The sequence below is a fragment of the Schistocerca nitens genome, chromosome 10, assembly GCF_023898315.1.
Source record: "Schistocerca nitens isolate TAMUIC-IGC-003100 chromosome 10, iqSchNite1.1, whole genome shotgun sequence".
Taxonomy (NCBI): domain Eukaryota; kingdom Metazoa; phylum Arthropoda; class Insecta; order Orthoptera; family Acrididae; genus Schistocerca; species Schistocerca nitens.
In genome coordinates, this window is record NC_064623.1 from 16,831,597 (window position 1) to 16,856,669 (window position 25,073).

Consider the following 25,073-nt stretch of genomic DNA (forward strand, 5'->3'; position numbering starts at 1 on the left):
GTGGCAAACAGGGGTGTTGGGCATGACCATGGTGCTACTTAATAAAACATATTTCTGGCTTGGCCTTTTGTAAGTCTTTATCTGATTACTGAAGGAACAACGCCTAGCCTGAGCAGGAATTTGCTTTACCACAAAGAAGCACCCACCACTGCCACGTGGCACTTCTTGAGCAATTCTAAAGATGGAAATCTTACTCATTTACATTACAGCCTAGATTTGTATCCTCATTCCTCTTACCACAAAATAGAAAGGCACCACTTGAGGGTAGGCATTTCTGCACTGTAGCAGCTTTAACTGGCTACAAAGAATTCCTAAAGAAACTATCTGTAAGGGTATCACAGTGCCCTCATTTTGTAATTTGAAAAGCTGCATTTGTGTTTACTTTTCCATCTAGAAGTTTGAGAAGAAAAGAGTTTTCAAGGAAGTGGGAATTTGCATTATTTTTCTCAAAAATTCTGGCAAGGCAGCACGACCACAATGACACCTATGAGCATGTAGTGTCAGCTGTTAAGTCTGTCACATTCCTTGACTTAATACCATTCACAAATATTGAAGTGGTTTACATATGAAGGAAAAAAGTCTGTCAATCTCTCTCCTTCCAAATAACCAGTACAACAAACCTTTTCTCCGTATTTCTTCATGGCAGCAAGACTCGCCATGTTCAGCATTCTCGCTGCTTCTTGAACAGATATCTTTTCGTAGGACTTCTCCAAGCAAGTTGCTATTTCATTTCTAATTGTGTCCAGCAGAATGTCAATAAAAAAATTATAATTTTCTGCTGGAACGTTGCCTTTTGCCAGGAAGATCTGTGGAAAGCAAAGAAAAGGAACAGTTATCATGAGCATTAATAAACACTGGCATGGGTGGTAATGATATGCTTTTACCAGTTTATTAGAAAAGCATGTGAATTTTGAAGTATTAACTAAATCAAACAATGGAAAATCCAGGATGGAATGTAGCAATATTATGAGTAGGAAAGTTGCTACTCACCATATAGCGGAGATGCTGAGTCACAGATTGGCATAACAACCTACACAATACACTTGTCCATCCTTACACAATCCCTGCTCCCAATCCCTTACCTCATAGCTCATACCCCTGTAATAGACCTAGATGCAAGACCCATACATCCTCCCAGCACCACCTACTTTAGTCCAGTCACTAGTATCACTTATCCCATCAAAGGCAGGGTTACCTGTGAAACCAGTCATGTGGCCTACAAGCTAAGCTGCAACCACTGTGTCGCATTCTATGTAGGCATGACAACTAATAAGCTGTCTGTACACATAAATGGCCACCGACAAACTGTGGTCAAGAAACAAATGGACCACCCTGTTGCTCAACACACTGCCAAACAAGAAATCCTTTATTTCAATGACTGCTTCACAGGCTGTGCTATATAGATCCTTCTCACCAACACCAGCTTTTCTGAATTGCGCAGGTGGGAACTTTCCCTGAAGTGTGTGTGTGTGTGTGTGTGTGTGTGTGTGGGGGGGGGGGGGGGGGTTGAAGGCCATTGGCTGAAAGCTTTAAGTGTGAAAGTCTTTTAGCTGTGCCTACCTGCGACTCAGCATCACCACTACGTGGTCAGTAGCAACTTTCCTTCTTCTCATAATATTGAGATATATGTAACACAAAACTAGGTGCCAGGCAGTCATATTCAATTACCGTAATGTGTAATAACAATATTATTGACGTTATTATATGAGATATTTGGAAGCAAATAATGATTAAATGGCAGAGGTTTCAAGAGTTTTGAGAGATGTGAAGTACACACGGTGATTTTGCAAAATGGGGACAAATGCAGGAAAATCTCTCGAGTGGATAAGGTGGTCGATTTGGAGGGGGGGAACCAAACAGAGAGGTCATCTGTCCATCAGATTAGGGACGGATGGCGAACGAAGTAGGCTGTGGCCTTTCAAAGGAACCATTCTGGCATTTGCCTGATGCGATTTAGGGAAATCACAGAAAACCTAAATGAGAATGGCTGGATGCGGGTTTGAACCATCACCTGGGAGGACAGGGAACAAACAAGGTCATATGGCTATGGAGATATGGCCGGAAACACACTGCAGGAGTGTTACATCCACTTCAAGATGGAAATAAAATATCTTTGACAGTGTATAGTGATTGAAAGCACACAAAAACACACCAGGGCAGTGGATATGTTGTGTATGTACTAGTGTTTTAATTCCACAGTCAAGAGGGCAGTAATGTTACTCATGACAGTACGTTATCCACAAAGGCAGTGCACTCTCATACCAGTATACTGGGCAAGGTGGCATCCACTTCACTGCTGCTGTGAGGATGAAGAAGAAAAGGCAAAGGGAACAAAACTGGAAGGGATCCAGGAAACCAGGGGAATAGCCAGGTTGACATAAGTAATTAGACAAAGAGAGAGAGGAAGGAGGGGTCAGAGGGGAAGAAGTGAGAATGGGAGGGAGCACAAATGAAATGTGAGCCCCTGGAGGGAAATTTAGAGAGAAGTCTGTGACCTAAAAATTTTGTATTTATGAAAAATAATACTGAAATATTTGTCACACCTATTTCATCACCATAATTCTAGTATATTTTAATGAAAATGTAATTAATTTCTATGCCAAGTTTACGAATATTTATTAGTCTCAGAGTAAATTGCACCTAAAGATAAAAATCACACTTCCTGAAAATTCCTTTGAAGTTTTTGACAGGATCTCTTCATCCAACATTCAAAATTAAAACTTGCCAAGTCTGTAAGTGACATCATTGTCGGTTTCTGAATACTCCAGCTAACATTTGGAGGCCCTCTTGAATTCTGGTCTCTCGTCATTTGTAGAACACTTTTCTCAGCCTTGAGCATCCTCAGTTGGTTGGATGACAAACTCATCCTTCACGTTCACCCCAGGTTCTACGCCCATACCACTGAGAACTTCCAGCCCACTGACAATCATCACTGGAACACAGCATAGCACCCATGACACCAGTTTTTAGCCCACAAATACAGTTTTAGACAAGCATTTCCACACACTGTTATTGCACCTTTCATTGGGTATTCAAATTCTCTCATGAGTGAATTTAGTAAGCAAGTTTTTGCTAGTCAAGCCTCTATAGATAGTTTTTATAACACTCGCTACTGACATGGTAGGGGATGGTTACATATGTATTCATCAGCATTACGCTGGCATTCTGATATTTACACCATAATTCGAGGCCCTCTGGACAAAGAATGATGGGGGTCCTTGTCTGTAGCAATCCTGTGAAAGACTGTGGTCCTTACATCTTTTATCATTTCTGCTACATTATTAGTACTTCTTTTTATTCCCAGTCCGTAATATGTTTGAAAGACGCCTGTTTCCGAATTTGTTAGCCTGCCAAGCCACAATATTCTGTTACCATCAGAAAGCTTTCTCCCCTTCATATCTCCAGTTTCCTCAATCTTGTACCAAAACGCTTTTGTGCATGGCCAACACATTCAAGTTGTAAAACATCTATATTACGTTGTACCACATGCTGGAAAGTATTGCTGCTACTATCAGCCAAATACACGACATAATATACACCCAGTTTCGTCACTGAACAATTGAACATATTGCTTATACCAGTAACTTCCATTTCTGCTCAGTATCCATAACAAATTTTTTACTCGCCTGTCTATACGCCACTTTCACGAAGTGTTGGAAAATAAATATTTTTTTAAATGTAACTTACACTAACACATTTGATTTTTTTTATTTGTTTATTTATTTTACTATCAAACAGACATCGAAGGCTTAAGAAGGAATGTTAATAGAAATGCTTAAAATAGCATTGTAACACACACTAAATTACTATGAAATATCCATGTGGAGGTCTTTGTGACTCTTACTGGCATAGGGGATGTTGAATCGATTTTTGGTGGGCAGGTGGATAAGGAGGATTTTGAAACTGATGAAATGATCTTTAGTCAACACAAAGGGATACAAAAATTCTTTATTTTAAACGTATCTGTAGACTTATATTCACTTTGTAATTATAGTATCAATATATGATCAGTCTGTGTTTTCACAATAGGCGTCTTCAGCATCATTAAATCCATTCTGGAAATCCCATTCTATTTCCATGCAACACTTCAGATTGTCAATATTCCTCCAGTTACTACCAACATGTTTTGTTAACAACTTGCCCACATCGACATTTTGTATATAGTGCCTTCAAATTTGTTTAGACTGGAGCTGATGTACTTTGCTCTTCTTTGTTATGTATTTCGCTACTCCAATATTAGTTCTGTATGCTCATTCCCATTTAGCTTTAAAATCTGTCGAAGTTTTGTCATGTAGAATCTTTCGCAATGACAGAATTTGAAGTGCTACAACGCAAACTGCTTGAAATACACAGTTGCTTCATTCTTTTAGTCTCATACTTGCACCATATTAGTCTCCAGTTTATGCAAAGTGGCATGATCATTTATTATATTCTCATACACAGAAGATTCAACTACAATATCCCTCTTGCTCAATTTTTTTCTATTCTCGCATAAAACCTGTTAGGCAGTATGAAGGAGTATCCTATAACAAAGTAATATTTCCACTTTCTGTTAAGAGAGATCTCATTTACTGACCACGGTGATCATACTGACGTTTTTGTTTTGATACCCACAGGTATTTGCAAAGAATTTCACTATTTTCTGCCTGCATAAGTCTATGATATGCACAGCTTGTTTTCTCACTTGAGCTTTTTGAGTTCCGAGTTTCATTCCGACAATAAGAGTGAACATTTTGTGTACACAAAAGAGCTTTTGAATTGTCAATCACTGTAGTGAAATCATAAAAAGTAAATTGCCTACTAATAAAATAAGCAGCTTAATCTGGAAGTTTTGGAAACAACATATTTTTCTATTAGTCAAAAGATATAATCGATAATCCCTTTCTATCCTGACATAAATCACAAAATGCTCCTGCTTCAAATTACACACACTCTGTTCTACTAAAACTGCTTTTTTCTTTACATGGCTTCTCTCTTCATCCTGCACATTCAAAACAAACACCAGTTCTAAGACTTCCAAAGCCTCTTTGTAACTACTGCAAAAAACTACGAAAGAAGCAGTCTTTCATCTTCAAACTGGGTTTTTATTACTTCTTAATATTAAGTTAGCATGATAAGTACAGTCTTCTACTCTTCCCCTAGATCTACAGTTTTTAGATTCTGAACAATTGAATGACCAGAAATTTCCCTATGCTTCCTGGCAAGGTGCATTATTGTCACCTTCTGTAACAGATGACCACCTTAGAACACCTTGAAGGTAATTCTTTTTTCATCCCAAAATTCCAAGAATGCTCATCTACACACTATTATATGTTCACAATTTGCCTTTCACTTGTAGCAGGTGAAGGTTAGGTCACTCTTTGACTCCCCTCAATTTTTTCTCCACTTGGGTTGTGAAACAACACAGTGACTGATTCTGCTTTCCGAAGCACAGAGGACTGGGTTGAACTGCCTAATACCTGCCATATGCAGTATCAAACACTTAAATGCCTTTGTGTTAGGTTTAGATTTGGGAGAAACTGGTGGAAAACTAGCAGAATATCTGAAAATGAATTTCATTAATTCATAAAATAAAGAAAAGGCAACCACTCTCACCTATAGCTGACTGATGTGTGGTGCATAGAAACACCTAACAGAAAACAATTCACACCAACTTTTGAGCTCTTGCTCTAGCAAGAACACACACATTCACACATGCAACCTCACTGACACCAAAACACAATCACTCGCAGCTGTGGTGAAACTGACTAACAGTCAATAGTTTGAAAGTATTACCGTATTAGTATGTGTAGTCTGTGCTGTAACATGATTGGCATAAATGTGTTGGTTGTGGAAATTTGTTATTCCATCAAACAAAACTGAAGAGACGAGCAATGGATGGCAGCCTGTTCAACAAACCACGGCAAAAGTCCTCCCATGTGTGATCGGCACGCATAAGGCCTGGAGTACGATATGGCACACATGCCACTTCTGAAGTATTCTGCACGGTGAACCTGGAGATGTACATACATCAGGGCTGATACCTGGCTATTCTTTCACAGCCTGTAAAATGTGCTCTTTCTGGTCAAGTGTTCAAATGACAGGTGATCTTCAGTCAATAGTTTGTGATGCTATGATGCTACGTACACAGTCTCAGCAATGCAATGATACACAGCACCAAAGACCGGACGATCTGGCTGCCTTTGATCTGGAAACACCATCTAATATAGCTGTGCAGCTTCGTGTATGTTATTTGCATGGCTACACATAGAAATCATGTCTGCCTACTCACAAACGTAATATCCTACCAAGTTTGAATGGAGCATATTTTGTTAACCCACTACACACACACACACACACACACACACACACACACACACACACACACACACACAGAGAGAGAGAGAGAGAGAGAGAGAGAGAGAGAGAGAGAGAGAGAGAGGACTAAAAAGCCTGATAGCACAGTCTACTTTTAAATATCTGCCTGTCAGTCAACACTTTCTTTATGTGGTGAGTAGCAATCTACCCTATTTTTTTGTTGTTAATTTATATATAGCAAACCTTGTTATAGGAGCCTTCCATCAGGTACTGCTCAAGAGAAAGTGGATGGCGGATGTAGACATTGGTCTGGATCTGATCAGCAGGCAACAGCTCCAACTCTGTGTGAAACTCTGCCACCCTGTTCTGAGATAGTAGGGACAGCAGATTCAGTCCCAAAAGTTGGTACTTGTATGCAGATTCTGGAAGCTGGTCCCTAGTGACAGAAGAGTCAAGATAAAAAAAGCTGTAGGAAACTTCTCTCTGTTCTCCAGCTACAAACATGCAATCTCAGAACATCATCCTCATTACTACGAATTTAGGACTCTTATCTATGTCTTATATGCCACTCACATGAACATTGCACACCTAAAATACAGATAGAACAAAATAAATATAGTGATGGACTGAACATATTAATTCCTCAGAAAAATTTGCTGCACCAACAAAGGATAACCAAAATTTAACAACAAACATTGCACCACAATTTTAGATTCCTGAATTGATGACGAGTAGGCCCAAGAAACCTAAGTAACAATACATATTTTACTTAATGTCCACATGTCACTGTTTTGACATATAAAAAATTATGTTAGTAATGATTAGCTGCAATTTTAGATTCATATAAAAATGCTGAGTGAAAGTTGCTACAAACGCTACCGATTATGCCTTGCCTTGCAGTTTCTCTTATACCATCCTACATAAATACACAAAATGAAACAAAATTTTATCAGAATCTTAGCTCAGGATTGTTTTTACTGAATAATTACCTTTAATTTTTCTCTTCACATTGCCACAATGTGTATAATAAGCCATAATGGGATAAAAGTATAGTATGTGAATTACTGACCACATGGTCCAAGGATTATTTTACAAATACTGATCCAGCCTAGATCAGAATGAAGATAATTTCACACTAAGGTGTCAACTTTGGCCAGTTTTAACCACAAACTTCAAACTTTTGCCTCCAGGACAAGGATTAACTTCAATGTTAAACAACTACTCACTTTTTCTTGTTTCCTGCTTTTTTCTTCCCAAAACAACTTCATTCTTTGTCTGTGTTTCTGTGGTCTTTGCTCTGTCCATATTTTGCCTGTTTCCTTCCTTTATTTACTTGGAATTTCACGTTCACAATTTTGTTTCTGAGTTTGTCTCCCTCATTTATCATTTCAGTAATGATCCCTGCTTGTTTTAACCCATCTTCTATTTCTTGAAGATAATAAGTTTTTTTGAGTGAACTGTTAACTACATCAAAAATGCTCTTTGTGAAACTACTGTTGTTCATTCTATGTATGTGTCCATAGAATGTTAGTCATCGTTTTCTGATCATGCCTGTGAGCCTGTGTGTGTTCATATAATTCTTTGGTTAATCTCTTCATTTGCATGCCATCTCTGTCTACAGCTCCAAAAATATTTTTGAGGATTTTTACATTCTATTTTTTCTGTCTCTTTAATGCCTGATGCTCCAATTGTGGTTGTTTCCGAGGTGTAGAGTGCTACTGCTAGTAAAACTGTGCTGCAGTGTGTTTAGCCTGTCTTGAAACATTTCTTTTATTGCAGTGCATCTTTGTCAATCTGTATTCTTTCTAAAGTTTTTCTGTTCTTTGTATGTTGGATGCCTTGTCTGATCCTCCTATTTGTATATATTCCCCACATATTTGAATTTTTCCACTCTGCTCCCTTTCCATATTTTGTGTACATGGCTTGGTGGTGGATGCTCTTTCTTTCCATGTCTTGTGTGTTCTCATATGATATCTGTACACCAGTTTTCACAGATGCTTCATGCAAGTATTCCAGTGCTTCTTGTCTATTGCTGCTGAGTATTGTCAGGTCACCTGCAAATGCCATGCATTTTATGATCGTCTTGTTTGCACACATTCTTCCTGAGTTCCTTTGACTATTTCTTCCCTTTGTTTGATCATTTTGTCCAAGAAAATATTGAATAAAAGCGACGAGAGCCCATATTCTTGCCTGACCCCTATATGTATCTCGAATGGGTCAGATGTCTCTCAAACTTTATTTTGGGTATGGTGACAGTAACTGTCTGTTGTATGAGTGTCTTAGTTATTCTGTCTATTCCAAATTATTCTAATGCGTCAAAGAGAATCTGCCTGTACATGGAGTTTTAGCCCTTCTTCAAGTCCCCGAATGTGACTACAGTGTTGTTCATCTATCTGCCTTTCAGGAAAGTTCACAGGTTCCAAATTTGTTCAATACATAACCTCCTTTTCTGACGCCTGCTTGGTGTTCACCTATCTTTGTATCAGCTTGTGGTTCTAGTCTGTTGAGTAATGCCTTGGAGAGAATTTTGTAGCTGATAAGTATAACAATGAGATATCTCTATAGTTATTAGGGTCTGTCTTGTCACCCTTTTCTATATCAACACATTTCCATTCCTGTGGCACTTTCTCTGTGTTCCATACTTCTGTAAGAATTCCATGGACTTTCTTTGTGATGGTTTAATCTTTGAGTTTCCAGATCTCAGAGATAATGCAGTCTGCTGCTGGGGTTCCATTGCTTTTTTAGTTGTTTTATTCTCTCTTCTACCTCTGTTATTAAATACTGCTTTTAATCTGGGTTTGGTACAGTTTTCATGAAGAGTAATTTTTCTTCAGGCTTCTCACAACTGAGGAGTTTATCGAAATACTTGTTAACAATTTGGTGGTTTTCTTTAGTATTTGTATCCCCAGACCCGTATGTTCTCTTGATGCTAATATTTGAAGGCTGACAACCCTTTGTGATTTCCCTGAAAACTCTGCAGAAATTTCCCATGTTATATTTCTTTAATTTCATTTGCTCCATTTTTGTTGCACGTGCTTCTCACTCTTCTAGTATCTTTCAATGATTGTTTCCCGACTTTGTGGGAATCTTGCCATGTCTCTTTTGTTCTGTTGCTGTCAAAGTTCTTCCAGGCCTGTATACCATGTTCAATGACCTGATCACAACCTATGTTCCACCACCTACACTTTCATTTCCTGGCCCCAACATATTGCATTCTGAATTGTTTTTGCGAGGTCTGTCCATTTTTCTATTGAACTCTGAATAATTCTTCAATAATTTTGTCTATGTTTATCTTCAAGTATTCTGGATCCAGTCTTAGTTTTTTTTCTGTTTCTTGGGATTTACCCAATTTTTACTTGTAGCAAGTGAGGGTCGGAGTCTGAGAATCCTCTGCGTGTTCTCACATTCAGAATTTCGCTTTTACTTTTGCTTGTGATGGCTATGTGATCTATTTGAAATTCTCCCCATATGTATTCGGGTGTTTTCCATGTTGTGAGTTTTCGTTTTGGCTTTTAAATTGCAGTGACAATTTTTAAGCTAAAATTTTGACAGATATGAAATGTTTCACATTCTAGTTGGTGCCTGTGTATAGGCCTATGATTTACTTGTACTATTTCTCCTTGCCTAGTTGTGCATTCATATCTTCTAATACAATTTTAACATGCCTTTTTGGTATTTTGTTTGTTAGCTCTTCCATTTCTTCCCAAAAGTCTGACTTCTTATGGTTTCTTTCTGTTGTGTTTGATTGTCAGTGCATGTGCATTAATGATTGTGCATATTTTGTTTCCTGATTTGAAGGTTATTGTAGAGATTCATTCTGTTACTGAATTGAAATCCAGGATGTTGTCTATGACTGATTTGTTAACCGTAAATCATGAGCCAAACATTGCTGGCTGGTGTTCCTCTTCTGGCAGTAGGGTTTTCCTTCACATATCCTGTAGTTTTCTGTGCTGAAGTGGTTGTAGTCTGTGAAAAGCGTCTGTGGATTGTGAAGATCCTGATGTGAAATTTTTCCAGAACATCCATAAGGTGTCCAAGTTTACCTATGCTGACCAGCATATTTGTGTTGAGCATGCCAATATAGTGTTTGCGAAGAGGTTTCGGGAAGATCCAATTCTTCTCCTTCTCATGAAGTTTGTGGTTCCCCAGAATCCAATAACCAGAGAAATCTAGTATATTTACTGGGGCCTGTGGTTGTGGATATTTTTCGTGTTGTTCCATCATTACTTCATGTGGTTGTGGTGATCTCTTTGAGATCACAAATATTAAAGACTTAATTGTTGAGATCAACGTATTTGTAGCAGTTGCACGAACTGACCACCAACTGCTGCATGTCACATCAGACACTAATGGATTTAGGCCTAAGTATTTGGTCCAAACTGGGTATTTCACTTCCCCAATACCACCCACATCTGGGAGGCTTTCCCCTGTCCTCCACTTGGGGAGGCATCTGATGGGGGATCTAACAACCCCATACGGGCAGCTACTGAATAATTAATATGATTACAATGTCATTAGCTACAAACCTCATTGTCGAATTAATGGAACACAGAACAATATCAATATGCACTATGACAAAAGACCTTTGAGACATCCAAATACATTCATTCACACAATGGATTTAGTTTTGTGACATTTCATGTTTTTAGAAAATGAAATGATCCAGTTGCCAATAAAGTTGATATTTTATTCTCAGAAGCAATTCTGTTTGAAATATATATTACTCAAGTAAACTGACATAGCACTGACACATAATAAATGTATGAAGTCAGATAACATGAATAGTAAATTTGAGAACAAATTGGCTGTAGGTTCCTAAACATAACGGAACTTCCTGGCAGATTAAAACTGTGTGCTGGACCAAGACTAACTCTGGACCTTTGCCTTTCGCAGGCAAGTGCTCTGCCATCTGAGCTACCCAAGCACGGCTCTTGCCCCGTCCTCACAACTTTGCTTCTGCCAGTACTTCGTCTCCTGCCTTCCAAACTTTACGGAAGCTCTCCTGCAGAGTGAAAATCTCATTCTGGAAACATCCCCCGGCTGTGGCTTAGCCATGTCTCCGCTATATGCTTTCTTTCAGGAGTGCTGGTTCTGTAAGGTTCGCAGGAGAGCTCCTGTAAAGTTTGGAAGGTAGGAGATGAGGTACTGGCAGAAGTAAAGCTGTGAGGACGGGGTGCAAGTCGTGCTTGGGTAGCTCAGATGGTAGAGCACTTGCCTGCGAAAGGCAAAGGTCCCAAGTTCGAGTCTCAGTCCGGCACACAGTTTTAATCTGCCATGAAGTTTCATATCAGCGTACACTGCACTGAAGAGTGAAGATCTCATCCTGATGGTTAGTGTTTGGAATAATATTGACTGAAACATATGTGTAAGTTGAGAAGTGGCTACTGTAAAGAATGGTATAGTTGTAAAAAGTATTGGATATTAATGTGTTTTAAATAGTTCCACATTAGAGACTCTCGCAGAACTATGGCTAAATGTATGTATTAAGCTACAAGAAGATTCAAATCACTTGCATTATTGTACAATGTGTGGCATTAACAATGTGCATGTTGTTGTGGTGGTAGACGACTGGTTTGATGCAGCCCTCCACATTAGTATACGCTGTGCAAGCCTCTTCATCCCTGCACAACTACTGCAACCTACATTCCATTTGGAATTGCTTACCATACTGATGCCTCGATCTCCCTATTTGTGTTTCACCTTCCCCACCAGACTTCTCGCCCATTACCAAATTAACCGGTCCCTGATGCTTCAGGATGTATCCTATCAACTGATCCCTTGATTTAGTCTGAAAACAATGGAAATATCACTTATGTAGGAGATCTCCCCGTACTACTTCATTAGTTAGCCAATTTATCCATGTAATCTTCAGCATTCTTCTGTGGCACCACCTTTTAAAGACTTGTATTCTCTTATTACTGTATTGTTTGTTTATCCATATTTCACTTCTGTACAAGGCTAGGCACCAGACAAATGCCCAGAGCCACGGGCCAGTGGGTAGCCGTGTCAAATGCAGTGGGCTGGGCTGGAGAATCCCCCGGGCTCTGAGTGCTCCACAGTGGGCCGCTCTGCACTCCTCTGGTTTACATAGTATAGATGTAGATTTCGTACCACCACGTCAAGAGAAGGCAAATGAAATTGTGGAATAAATTATGTTTGCATCCTTTTGTAATGGTAGCAGTGAACACTTTCATCTTATACTGTGAAACAAGAAATAATCAGGAAAAGTGCTGCCATTTGGGAAATTTTCTTATTCAATTAGAAGAGGAATTTGCAAAGAAAGAGGGTGAACAACATGCTGCTAGGAAGACATTTTGCAGACAGACTTCCTTCCACAGAAAAGGCCCATCCCACAAGAGTGCGCAAAGTTTGTACAGGAAAAGAAAATTTCCAGTGGAGAGTCTTCTTTTAAATATATTGGTGCCTTGATTGTGAAGTTCAACTATGCATGGCAGTGTGTTTCAAATTGTACCATACAATGGTAAATTATTCTTAAATGTACCAATAAGAACCACCACAGAATTTTTTCGCCAAGTAAGTACTGAAATTTAACTAAATTTTATTTACTGTGCCTAACTTTGTAACTACACATGCTCATAAATTAACGATAATGCTGATACAAGGTGAAACAACGCTCTGGTAGGAGGTTTGCGGGTTTAAGTCACCTCGTGGTATGACCATGCGGTTCATTTGACCTGCAGTCATCACATGGTGGCACTGGCAGCAGTCCAATTACGCAGAGGTGTGTTGGTGCATGTCAGAGTACGGTGCAGCGAGTAAGTGTGCAGACGTTTTCAGACATGCTAATGGTGACTGTGTGCTGAAAATGGCCCAAAGAACACACATTGATGACGTTATGAGGGGTCGAATACTAGGACAACTGGAGGCTGGTCAAACATAGCAAGTCAATGCATGGGCCCTCCGTGTGCCACAAACTGTGATCTCAAGATTATGGCAATGATTCCAGCAGACAGGAAACGTTTCCAGGCGCTATAGTACGGGACGCCCGCAGTGTACAACACCACAAGAAGACCGATATCTCACCGTCAGTGCCCGCAGACGGCCACGGAGTACTGCAGGTAGCCTTGCTAGGGACCTTACCCCAGCCACTGAGACAGTTCTCTCCAGACACACAGTCTAGACCGAACAGACATGGTTTATTCGCCCGAAGAACTGCAAGGTGCATTCCACAGACCCCTGGTCACAGGAGAGCCCGTAAAGCCTGGTGTCAAGAACACAGTACATGGTCATTCGAACAGTGGTCCCTGGTTATGTTCACGGACAAGTCCAGGTATAGCCTGAACAGCGATTCCTGCTGGGTTTTCATCTGACGTGAACCAGGAACCAGATACCAATCCCTTAATGTCCTTGAAAGGGAACTGTATGGAGGTCGTGGTTTGATGGTGTGGGGTGGGATTATGATTGGTGCACGTTCACTCCTGTATGTCTTTGACAGAGGAACTGTAACAGGTCAGATGTATCGCGACATTATTTTGCACCAGTATGTCCGCCTTTCCAGGGGTGCAGTGGGTCCCACCTTAATCCCGATGGATAACAACACACGGCCCCACCGAGCTGCCATCACGGAAAAGTATCTTGAAACAGACGATATCAGGTGAATGGAGTGGCCTGCCTGTTCTCTAGACATAAACCCCATCGAGCCTGTCTGGGATGCTTTCAGTCAACGTATCGCTGCACGTCTTGAAACCCCTACAACATTTCAGGAGCTCCGACAGGCACTGGTGCGAGAATGGAAGGCTATACCCCAGCAGCTGCTCAAATACCTGATCCAGAGTATTCCAACCTGTTGTGCGGCCTGTGTACATGTGCATGGTGATCATATTCCATACTGATGTCTGGGTACATGTGCAGGAAACGGTGTTTTACAGCATGTTTCAGTACAGTTTTTTCAACTTATCACCAATACTGTGGACTTACAGATCTGTCATGTGTGTTCCCTACGTGCCTATGCTATTAGCACCAGTTTTGTGTAGTGCCACGTTGTGTGGCACCACATTCTGCAAGTATCCTTAATTTATGAGCATGAGTGTAGATTAAAAAAGAACCTTTCTACCTCGAAAAACTACCTGTATTTGTACATAGGATTACAAGTATGAAATGGTAGGTATTCAAATAGATGCCAAAAATTCTCAGGATTCCATGACATGAATGCTGCAAAGGGCCCAGGACTGTAGACATCAAGGTCTCTGACAGAGTTACGTTGCCATCAGAAAACTTTTAAGTTTTTATTTCCTTCTCCCTGAACTTAAATTGCCTTTCCGAATTTCTTTCCACTCCTTGACTCCTTGCTCAATGTACAGATTGGGCCAAGGGCTCCAACTCTGGCACTCCCTTCATTACTACTACCTACTGACGTCGTAACTGCCGCCTGCTTCACATCTCCCATGTAGCAAGCTACGTAAATTTAAGTATTAAATGTGTTTTTCTTACTTGCCACTTCTTTTTCCGTATTTTTTGCTTTTAGGAAGCTTTAATTTTCAAGTAATAGTGTTCATATTTTTCATGTTTGTTTTGAATACAGTCCAGAGACAGTTTCTGCTTATTTTCATTGTTTCCAACAAGAAGTGTCTAGTAACCACAGTTTAGTCAGCTATCAGCCGCCTTTAGTGAATTAGCAGTCTACTTAAAAGTTGATTACTTAACACTCTACAGTAAATTGTTGATTTCTTAGGATGGATAGGATGTGCGACTGCTGTGTACAGACGTAGGAGGAGCTGGCCAATGTTCGAACACCTGAATGTGCTGATGGCCGCGGTCAGCCGTCTTCAAGCTGCTGCCTCGGAGTGTAGCAGCAGTGGGGAGTCTGGTGCGTCGCATGGTACACCCCAAGTGTTATCTGTTTCACCCACGGTCCCTGCTGTCGAGACATCTTCGCAGGTATCAGGCGTGGTTGAGCCGCCCTCTCGCCAAGGGGAGTGGTGGGTTCAATGGCGTTCGCGTCGCACGAGGTGGAGGGTCAATGTGGAGGCTGGCCGTGTAGCATCGCCCGCTCTGCCTGTGAGTGGACATGTGGCCACTCCTTCAGCAAGGGCCGAGCAGGCACACGGGGGGGGGGGGGGGGGGGTTTATTAGTGATTGGGAGCTCCAATTCCCTTAGGGAAGTAGTGGAAAGGTCGCAGAAGAAGGCCAGTGTTCACTCTGTCTGCTGGCCGCGGGGCGGGTCTCATGTGAGATGTGGAGGAGACCCTGCAGGCAGCGACAGAGAGCACTGGGTGCACCCGACTGCAAATTGTTGCTCATGTCAGCACCAATGACTCCTGCCATCTGGGTTCAGAGGTCATCCTCAGTTCATACAGGCGATTGGCGGAGTTGGTGAAGGCGGAAAGCCTAGCTCGCAGGGTGGAATCTGAGCTAACTATTTGTAGTGTCATTCCCTGAACCTATCGCGGTACTCTGGTTTGGAGCCGTGTGGAAGGCTTAAATCAGAGGCTCAGACGATTCTGTGGAGATCACTACCTCCGCTATCGGGTGGAGAAATGTAGGGTCCCCTGAGTAGGAAGCAACTACAAGGGTAGCGGAGTATGTGTGGAGTGCACATATGGGTTTTTTTAGGTTAGAGAATTCCCTCCCTAGGCCTGAAAAGATGCCTCCTGAGACGTGACAAGGTAGCAGTAGGCAAAACGCAACAGGGAATGACAATATTAATGTGGTAATAGTAAACTAGAAAGGTCCAGAACTGCTTTCATTAATAAACGGTCACAATGCCCACATAGTACTAGGGACGGAAAGTTGGCTGAAACCAGATGTAAACAGTAATGAAATTTTAAACTCAGATTGGAATATATACCGCAGAGACAGGCTGGAAAGAGAAAAGGGGGGGGGGGGCGCGCATGTTTATAGCAATAAAAAGTGCAATAGTATCGAAGGAAATTGACGGAGATCTGAAATGTGAAATAATTTGGGTGAAGGTCACGGTTAAAGCAGGCTCAAACATAGTAATTGGATGTCTCTATAGGCCCCCTGGCTCAGCAGCTGTTGTGGCAGAGCACCTGAAGGATAATTTGGAAAATATTTCGAGTAGATTTCCCGACCATGTTATAGTTCTAGGTGGAGATTTTAATTTGACAGATATAGACTGGGAGACAAACTATTATAACGGGTGGCAGGGACAAAGAACCCAGTGAAATTTTTTTAAGTTAATTATCTGCAAACTACCTTGAGCAATTAAACAGAGAACTGACTCGTGGTGATAACATATTAGATCTTCTGGTGACAAACAGACCTGAACTATTTGAAACAGTTAATGCAGAACATGGAAACAGCGATCATGATGCGGTTACTGCATCGGTAATTTCAGCCGTAAATAGAAATATTAAAAAAGGTAGGAAGATTCCGAAATACCAAATGTCTTTTCCAAAGCGGTTTCACAGGGGAAGACTGCACTGTAGTTCCTTCTCTAGACTGTCACACAGGTGACAAAATGGAAGATACTGTAATAGATGACAGAGGGATAGAAAAACAATTAAAATCACTCAAAAGAGGAAAGGCGTCTGGACCTGATTGGATACCAGTTCGATGTTACACAGAGCACACGAAGGAACTTTCCCCCCTTCTTGTAGCAGTACCATAGGCCTCTAGAAGAGCGTAGCGTTCGGAAAGATTGGAAAAGGGCACAGGTCATCCCAATTTTCAAGAAGGGACGTCGAACAGATGTGCATAACTATAGACCTATCTCTCTAATGTCGATCAGTTGTAGAATTTTGGAACACGTATTACGTTCGAGTATAATGACTTTTCTGGAGACTAGAAATCTACTCTGTAGGAATCAGCATGGGTTTCGAAAAAGACGGTCGTGTGAAACCCAGCTCGCACTATTCGTCCATGAGCCTCAGAGAGCCATAGACACGGGTTCCCAGGTAGATGCCGTGTTTCTTGACTTCCACAAGGTGTTTGATACAGTTCCCCACAGTCGTTTAACGAACAAAGTAAGAGCATATGAACTATCAGACCGATTGTGTGATTGGGTTGAAGAGTTCCTAGATAATATAACGTAGCATGTCAATCTCAATGGAGAGAAGTCTTCCGAAGTAAGAGTGATTTCAGGTGTGCTGTAGGGGAGTGTCGTAGGACCGTTGCTACTCACAATATATATAAATGACCTTGTGGATAACATCGGAAGTTCACTGAGGCTATTTGCGGATGATGCTGTAGTATATCGCGAGGTTGTAACAATGGAGAATTGTACTGAAATGCAGGAGGATCTGCAACTAATTGATGCACGGTGCAGGGAATGGCAAATTGAATCTCAATGTAGACAAGTGTAATGTGCTGTGAATACATAGAAGGTCCTCCATCATTTAGCTACAATATAGGAGGTCAGCAACTGGAAGCAGTTAATTCCATAAATTATCTGGGAGTAGGCATTGTGAGTGATTTAAAATGGAATGACCATATAAAATTAATCATCAGTAAAGCAGATGCCAGACAGATTCATTGGAAGAATCCTAATGAAATGCAGTCCAAAAACAAAGGACGTAGGTTACAGTACACTTGTTCACCCACTGCTTGAATACTGCTCAGCAGTGTGGGATCCGTACCAGATAGGGTTGACAGGAGAGAGAGAGAGAGAGAGAGAGAGAGAGAGAGAGAGAGAGAGAGAGAGAGAGAGAGGATCCAACGGAGAGCAGCGCGCTTCATTACAGAATCATTCAGCAATCGCGAAAGCATTATGGAGATGATAGATAAACTCCATTTGAAGACTCTGCAAGACACTCAGTAGCTCGGTACGGGCTTTTGTTGAAGTTTCGAGAACATACCTTCACCGAGGAGTCAAGCAGTACTTTGCTCCCTCCTATGTATAACTCGTGGAGAGACCATGAGGATAAAACCAGAAGGATCAGAGCCCACATGCAGGCATACCGACAATCTTTCTTCCCACGAACAATACGAGACTGGAATAGAAGGGAGAACCCACAGAGGTACTCAAGCTGCCCTCCGTCACACACCGTCAGGTGGCTTGCGGAGTATGGATGTAGATGTAGATGTACTTTTTATGTCGTTCGACTTATTACTGCATTTTGTTCAAGTTGTTGTTAATATTTTGTTCCCTGTATTTTATGATTCCAACCTTCAGAATTTTAAAAAGTATTCCAGTCAATAATGCCAAAATAGTCTTTTTTGTAAATTCACAAATGCTGTAAAGGTAGGTTTGCTTTTTTCAATGTTATGTCCTGACGTAAGGAACAGGGTCAGTATTGGCTTGTGTGTTTCTAAATTTCTTTAGAACGTTAAATAATCTTCCTTGAGATCAGTTTCTAGCAATAAACATACATGTGACTAAAATATGTATGCATGTAAACACACACACACACACACACACACACACACACACACACACACACACACAGAGCCAGCCATCATGTTGTTGTTGTTGTGGTCTTCAGTCCTGAGACTGGTTTGATGCAGCTCTCCATGCTACTCTATCCTGTGCAAGCTTCTTCATCTCCCAGTACCTACTGCAACCTACATCCTTCTGAATCTGCTTAGTGTATTCATCTCTTGGTCTCCCTCTACGATTTTTACCCTCCACGCTGCCCTCCAATGCTAAATTTGTGATCCCTTGATGCCTCAAAACATGTCCTACCAACCGATCCCTTCTTCTTGTCAAGTTGTGCCACAAACTTCTCTTCTCCCCAATCCTATTCAATACCTCCTCATTAGTTACGTGATCTACCCACCTTATCTTCAGCATTCTTCTGTAGCACCACATTTCGAAAGCTTCTATTCTCTTCTTGTCCAAACTAGTTATCGTCCATGTCTCACTTCCATACATGGCTACACTCCATACAAATGCTTTCAGAAACGACTTCCTGACACCTAAATCTATACTCGATGTTAACAAATTTCTCTTCTTGAGAAACGCTTTCCTTGCCATTGCCAGTCTACATTTTATATCCTCTCTACTTCGACCATCATCGGTTATTTTACTCCCTAAATAGCAAAACTCCTTTACTACTTTAAGTGTCTCATTTCCTAATCTAATTCCCTCAGCATCACCCGACTTAATTCGACCACATTCCATTATCCTTGTTTTGCTTTTGTTGATGTTCATCTTATATCCTCCTTTCAAGACACTGTCCATTCCGTTCAACTGCTCTTCCAAGTCCTTTGCTGTCTCTGACAGAATTACAATGTCATCGGCGAACCTCAAAGTTTTTACTTCTTCTCCATGAATTTTAATACCTACTCCGAACTTTTCTTTTGTTTCCTTTACTGCTTGCTCAATATACAGATTGAATAACATCGGGGAGAGGCTACAACCCTGTCTCACTCCTTTCCCAACCACTGCTTCCCTTTCATGCCCCTCGACTCTTATAACTGCCATCTGGTTTCTGTACAAATTGTAAATAGCCTTTCGCTCCCTGTATTTTACCCCTGCCACCTTCAGAATTTGAAAGAGAGTATTCCAGTCAACATTGTCAAAAGCTTTCTCTAAGTCTACAAATGCTAGAAACGTAGGTCTGCCTTTTCTTAATCTTTCTTCCAAGATAAGTCGTAAGGTCAGTATTGCCTCACGTGTTCCAACATTTCTACGGAATCCAAACTGATCTTCCCCGAGGTCCGCTTCTACCAGTTTTTCCATTCGTCTGTAAAGAATTCGCGTTAGTATTTTGCAGCTGTGACTTATTAAACTGATAGTTCGGTAATTTTCACATCTGTCAACACCTGCTTTCTTTGGGATTGGAATTATTATATTCTTCTTGAAGTCTGAGGGTATTTCGCCTGTCTCATGCATCGTGCTCACCAGATGGTAGAGTTTTGTCATGACTGGCTCTCCCGAGGCTATCAGTAGTTCTAATGGAATGTTGTCTACTCCCGGGGCCTTGTTCCGACTCAGGTCTTTCAGTGCTCTGTCAAACTCTTCACGCAGTATCTTATCTCCCATTTCGTCTTCATCTACATCCTCTTCCATTTCCATAATATTGTCCTCAAGTACATCGCCCTTGTATAAACCCTCTATATACTCCTTCCACCTTTCTGCCTTCCCTTCTTTGCTGAGAACTGGGTTGCCATCTGAGCTCTTGATATTCATACAAGTGGTTCTCTTCTCTCCAAAGGTCTCTTTAATTTTCCTGTAGGCAGTATCTATCTTACCCCTAGTGAGACAAGCCTCTACATCCTTACATTTGTCCTCTAGCCATCCCTGCTTAGCCATTTTACACTTCCTGTCGATTTCATTTTTGAGACGTTTGTATTCCTTTTTGCCTGCTTCATTTACTGCATTTTTATATTTTCTCCTTTCATCAATTAAATTCAATATTTCTTCTGTTACCCAAGGATTTCTATTAGCCCTCGTCTTTTTACCTACTTGATCATCTGCTGCCTTCACCACTTCATCCCTCAGAGCTACCCATTCTTCTTCTACTGTATTTCTTTCCCCCATTCCTGTCAATTGTTCCCTTATGCTCTCCCTGAAACTCTCTACAACCTCTGGTTCTTTCAGTTTATCCAGGTCCCATCTCCTTAAATTCCCACCTTTTTGCAGTTTCTTCAGTTTCAATCTGCAGTTCATAACCAATAGATTGTGGTCAGAATCCACATCTGCCCCAGGAAATGTCTTACAATTTAAAACCTGGTTCCTAAATCTCTGTCTTACCATTATATAATCTATCTGAAACCTGTCAGTATCTCCAGGCTTCTTCCATGTATACAGCCTCCTTTCATGATTCTTGAACCAAGTGTTAGCTATGATTAAGCTATGCTCTGTGCAAAATTCTACAAGGCGGCTTCCTCTTTCATTCCTTCCCCCCAATCCATATTCACCTACTATGTTTCCTTCTCTCCCTTTTCCTACTGATGAATTCCAGTCACCCATGACTATTAAATTTTCGTCTCCCTTCACTACCTGAATAATTTCTTTTATCTCGTCATACATTTCATCAATTTCTTCATCATCTGCAGAGCTAGTTGGCATATAAACTTGTACTACTGTAGTAGGCATGGGCTTTGTGTCTATCTTGGCCACAATAATGCGTTCACTATGCTGTTTGTAGTAGCTAACCCGCACTCCTATTTTTTTATTCATTATTAAACCTACTCCTGCATTACCCCTATTTGATTTTGTATTTATAACCCTGTAATCACCTGACCAAAAGTCTTGTTCCTCCTGCCACCGAACTTCACTAATTCCCACTATATCTAACTTTAACCTATCCATTTCCCTTTTCAAATTTTCTAACCTACCTGCCCGATTAAGTGATCTGACATTCCACGCTCCGATCCGTAGAACGCCAGTTTTCTTTCTCCTGATAACGACGTCCTCTTGAGTAGTCCCCGCCCGGAGATCCGAATGGGGGACTATTTTACCTCCGGAATATTTTACCCAAGAGGATGCCATCATCATTTAATCATACAGTAGAGCTGCATGTCCTCGGGAAAAATTACGGCTGTAGTTTCCCCTTGCTTTCAGCCGTTCGCAGTACCAGCACAGCAAGGCCGTTTTGGTTAATGTTACAAGAACAGATCAGTCAATCATCCAGACTGTTGCCCTTGCAACTACTGAAAAGGCTGCTGCCCCTCTTCATATCAGACAGCCATCATATCAGACAGAAATACTGCATGCCATGATTCTGACCAAGCAACAAGACAGCGAAACACAGGTCAACTTACCTGTAATCCAAATAGTAACATTTCAGTTGTGCCATATATCTCTCAAATGAGGGTATATCTTTCATAGCAATGCTCCACTGAGCACCGATCTCGAGAATGTCTCCTGGAAGATTAAAAAAATTACAGCAATATGGAAATTTAAAAAATGAAGTGAATGAACACAAAATCTCTGACAACTGAGCAATTACTCCATCTGTAACACTAACAGAGTCAAACATTCCATTTTAAGGACTTTTTCATCTACATGTTCCGTGGAAATTATTTTAAGGACAGTTGATTTAAAATTGTTTAAATGTAAAACATACTTAGTAAGCACTGGGATGCAACAGAGAAGTATCTAACACTGTTAAAAAGTCACATATAGAACTTTCTGCAAACAATGACTTTCCAAAGGAAGTATACTAGTGGTGACTGCTTCTGCAAGGAACTTTTAGTCGAAGACATGGAGGAGTTGCACTTCTGAATGGAAGCGAGACAAAAACTTAGACACGGAGATAGATTTGAATGTGTGTGCCACATTGTGATACAGCTAATAACAATGTAAGCCATTACACGGAGATAACATGTTGCTACCAAGTTCTTTAGAGAGAGTCATACACACACGCATTATTGCTGCAAAAGTTCTACATACATGCATTATTGCTGCAAAAGTCCTCCACACACATTATTACTGTGAACTGATGCCACAGGATTTCACCTTCCACAACATCAGAATCGCTTGAGTTTAAGACCAGTGTCTGAATAAAATATTTTTCAACTGTAAGCCCCAGTGACTTTTTGATCAGGTTATCTGGAAAGGTTTTATTCCTATACAACTACTGCTTGCCTGAAGCCAAGTACTTCTTGACCTGATACAATAGCACTTTACAGAATGTTCCTGTTTACTTATTGCATGACAGATTAATTAATTTGAAAGAAAGTACAGGAAAAAATTCTTTAAAACAAGCTTTTCTTTTCCATAAAATCCACGAAGCAGTCAAGTTAAAGTAAGGTTAATGTGCACTTGCTTTCAGTTTAATGTGATATTACATTAGGGGCATTAATGATCATTTCAATTGTAAAGGAAAGATATTGCACTATTTTTCTTAATATTTCCATACTTACTTTATGGCTTTGTAATTTCTTGTGCCTCAATGTTTTCCCACTTTGTGTGCAGTACTTCAAAGTTATTTCTTCATTTGTCTTATTTTTTTTATTCTTATCATTTGCAAGTTTACTGAAGGTACGTAAGTACAGTACCAAGTGTCTTCTAAAGTACCGGGCATCAAGAGTCACTAGCCAAAATTCACACCTGACAGTAAAATTGTTGCGCCACTATGCAAATCATAAAAGTTGTAATCATTGTGCATATCCAATTATAGCATATGTTATCATGATTAATTAGTTTCATACTAAGATTGGTTCAACTGGATTACCTACCATTTTATTTGAAATGCAAATTGGAGGAAAACTGTAAAAGGAAGATTAGTATTTAATATTTTCTTCAATTAGATGAGAAATTGAGCACAAGTTCAGAAATAGTACTGTCTGAAAGCAAACTGGCCATGTTTTTGAAGAATCTGGTATTCACTGTAACTCATTTAGACAAACTATGGAAAACATAAATCTGGATGGCTGGATAGAGATTCAAAACCTGCTTCTCTTTAATGTTAAGTCCATCATCACAAATCCTGCAACACCTTACTCAGTGGGAAAAACTGAACCAAGAACTGTGTGAACATTACAATATACACTAAATGGTTCACATCGCCAAAATTAGCATTATCAGATAATCCAAAAGAGTCTACTGAGCTACAGTTGTGACGTCCATTCAGCTTCATGTGTTTGTAGATAATATTCATTTTAGAAACAAGATTATGTATAGAAATCAAATACTCACTTGCAAGTAACAGCTCTTGCTGTGAAGCAGTCGAGTTGGAAGTTGGCAAGAACATTAAATGTGTAAGGCCAACCTGAAAGGAAGATACATACTAAGAATTATACGGCTATTCTTAAGCTAAACAGTAAGTGTACAACAGATAGTATTTCACTCAATATCAGTTTCTTCCCACGTGGTCTGAATATTAATCAGTCCCATTAAACACAAGCATTATATGAAACAACATTCATTGTGATGTTCTTTCTTAAACATGAAACACAACTTCCGATTTTAATATAGGTATTAATTTTTGTTATGTATATTAAACATATAACAGAAGGATAAATCATCACTTTGCCATAGTAAGTCCCCTTCAATATGATGGTAACTGCAATGTTAACAGCAGTAGCAGGATCATCTCACACCTGCCCTCTCCCCCAAAACAAGAGGAAGAAGGTACACAACATGCACCGGATTTTAGGAATGTTATGTGGTCGTCAGTGTAACACTAATGAAACATAGTAAGATTGAATGAGACGACTTCTTAAAGCACACTGTGGTTTGTGATGTGTGCTGAATACATTGCTTCCAGTTCAAACATAAATTAAGAAATTCTGAAGCAGTAAATACTATGAAACAACCCATCAGCTTTGATGAGTGACACTATCAAAGAATTAACTACTTGTCAACACTACACAAGCACTACGTTGACACTGACGCCATATAGTGATCTGTGTATTTCAACTTTCAAAGTATTGAGACCTCCTCGAGAGTGCAGCGATCTTGGGCAGGGCATTCTTACATTAGTACCATGACAAATTCAATTGTTACTACTACACAAAAAACCAACCTTCCGAGTGTGTTGCCACATCTTTGGTAACTTGACACTAAACATAATTATTTTCCCAACACAGCTGCAATTATGAGACCATAAAATAGCTGCATAAACCAGTTCAAATCAAACTAATGGCATGCTGTCATCACATGTCATTGTGATGCACAATGTACGACATCTCTCTTCGTAGAGACCTGATTTGGCAACAAAACTACCTATACATATCTCTTTCGACACACACACACACACACACACACACACACACACACACACACACTTACAAAACGGAAGAGAAACATATGATTAATGTGTTTAAAGTGTTTGACAACAATTACGAGTAAGTCTTATATAATCATTAGAGGTATTTTAAATCTGTCTTTGCATTGGGGTGATATATTATGCTGGTTTTCTCTTACATCAAGGAACAGCATCTGCCTACACATTTTGTTTCAC

General features: G+C 40.3%; 1 protein-coding gene across 2 annotated transcripts in view; it reads right to left on the reverse strand.

Moving 5' to 3' along the window:
• LOC126210466 (26S proteasome non-ATPase regulatory subunit 8) overlaps positions 1-25,073 on the reverse strand; it is a 56,524-nt gene that overhangs the window by 20,334 nt on the left and 11,117 nt on the right. For both annotated transcript variants that reach the window (XM_049939702.1, XM_049939701.1), the window contains exons 2-5: positions 23,807-23,879; positions 21,928-22,030; positions 6,541-6,733; positions 621-806 (exon numbers count right to left, since the gene is read on the reverse strand). In XM_049939702.1, the coding sequence (XP_049795659.1) occupies positions 621-806; positions 6,541-6,733; positions 21,928-22,030; positions 23,807-23,879 (555 nt within the window). The remainder of the gene's footprint in view (positions 1-620; positions 807-6,540; positions 6,734-21,927; positions 22,031-23,806; positions 23,880-25,073) is intronic.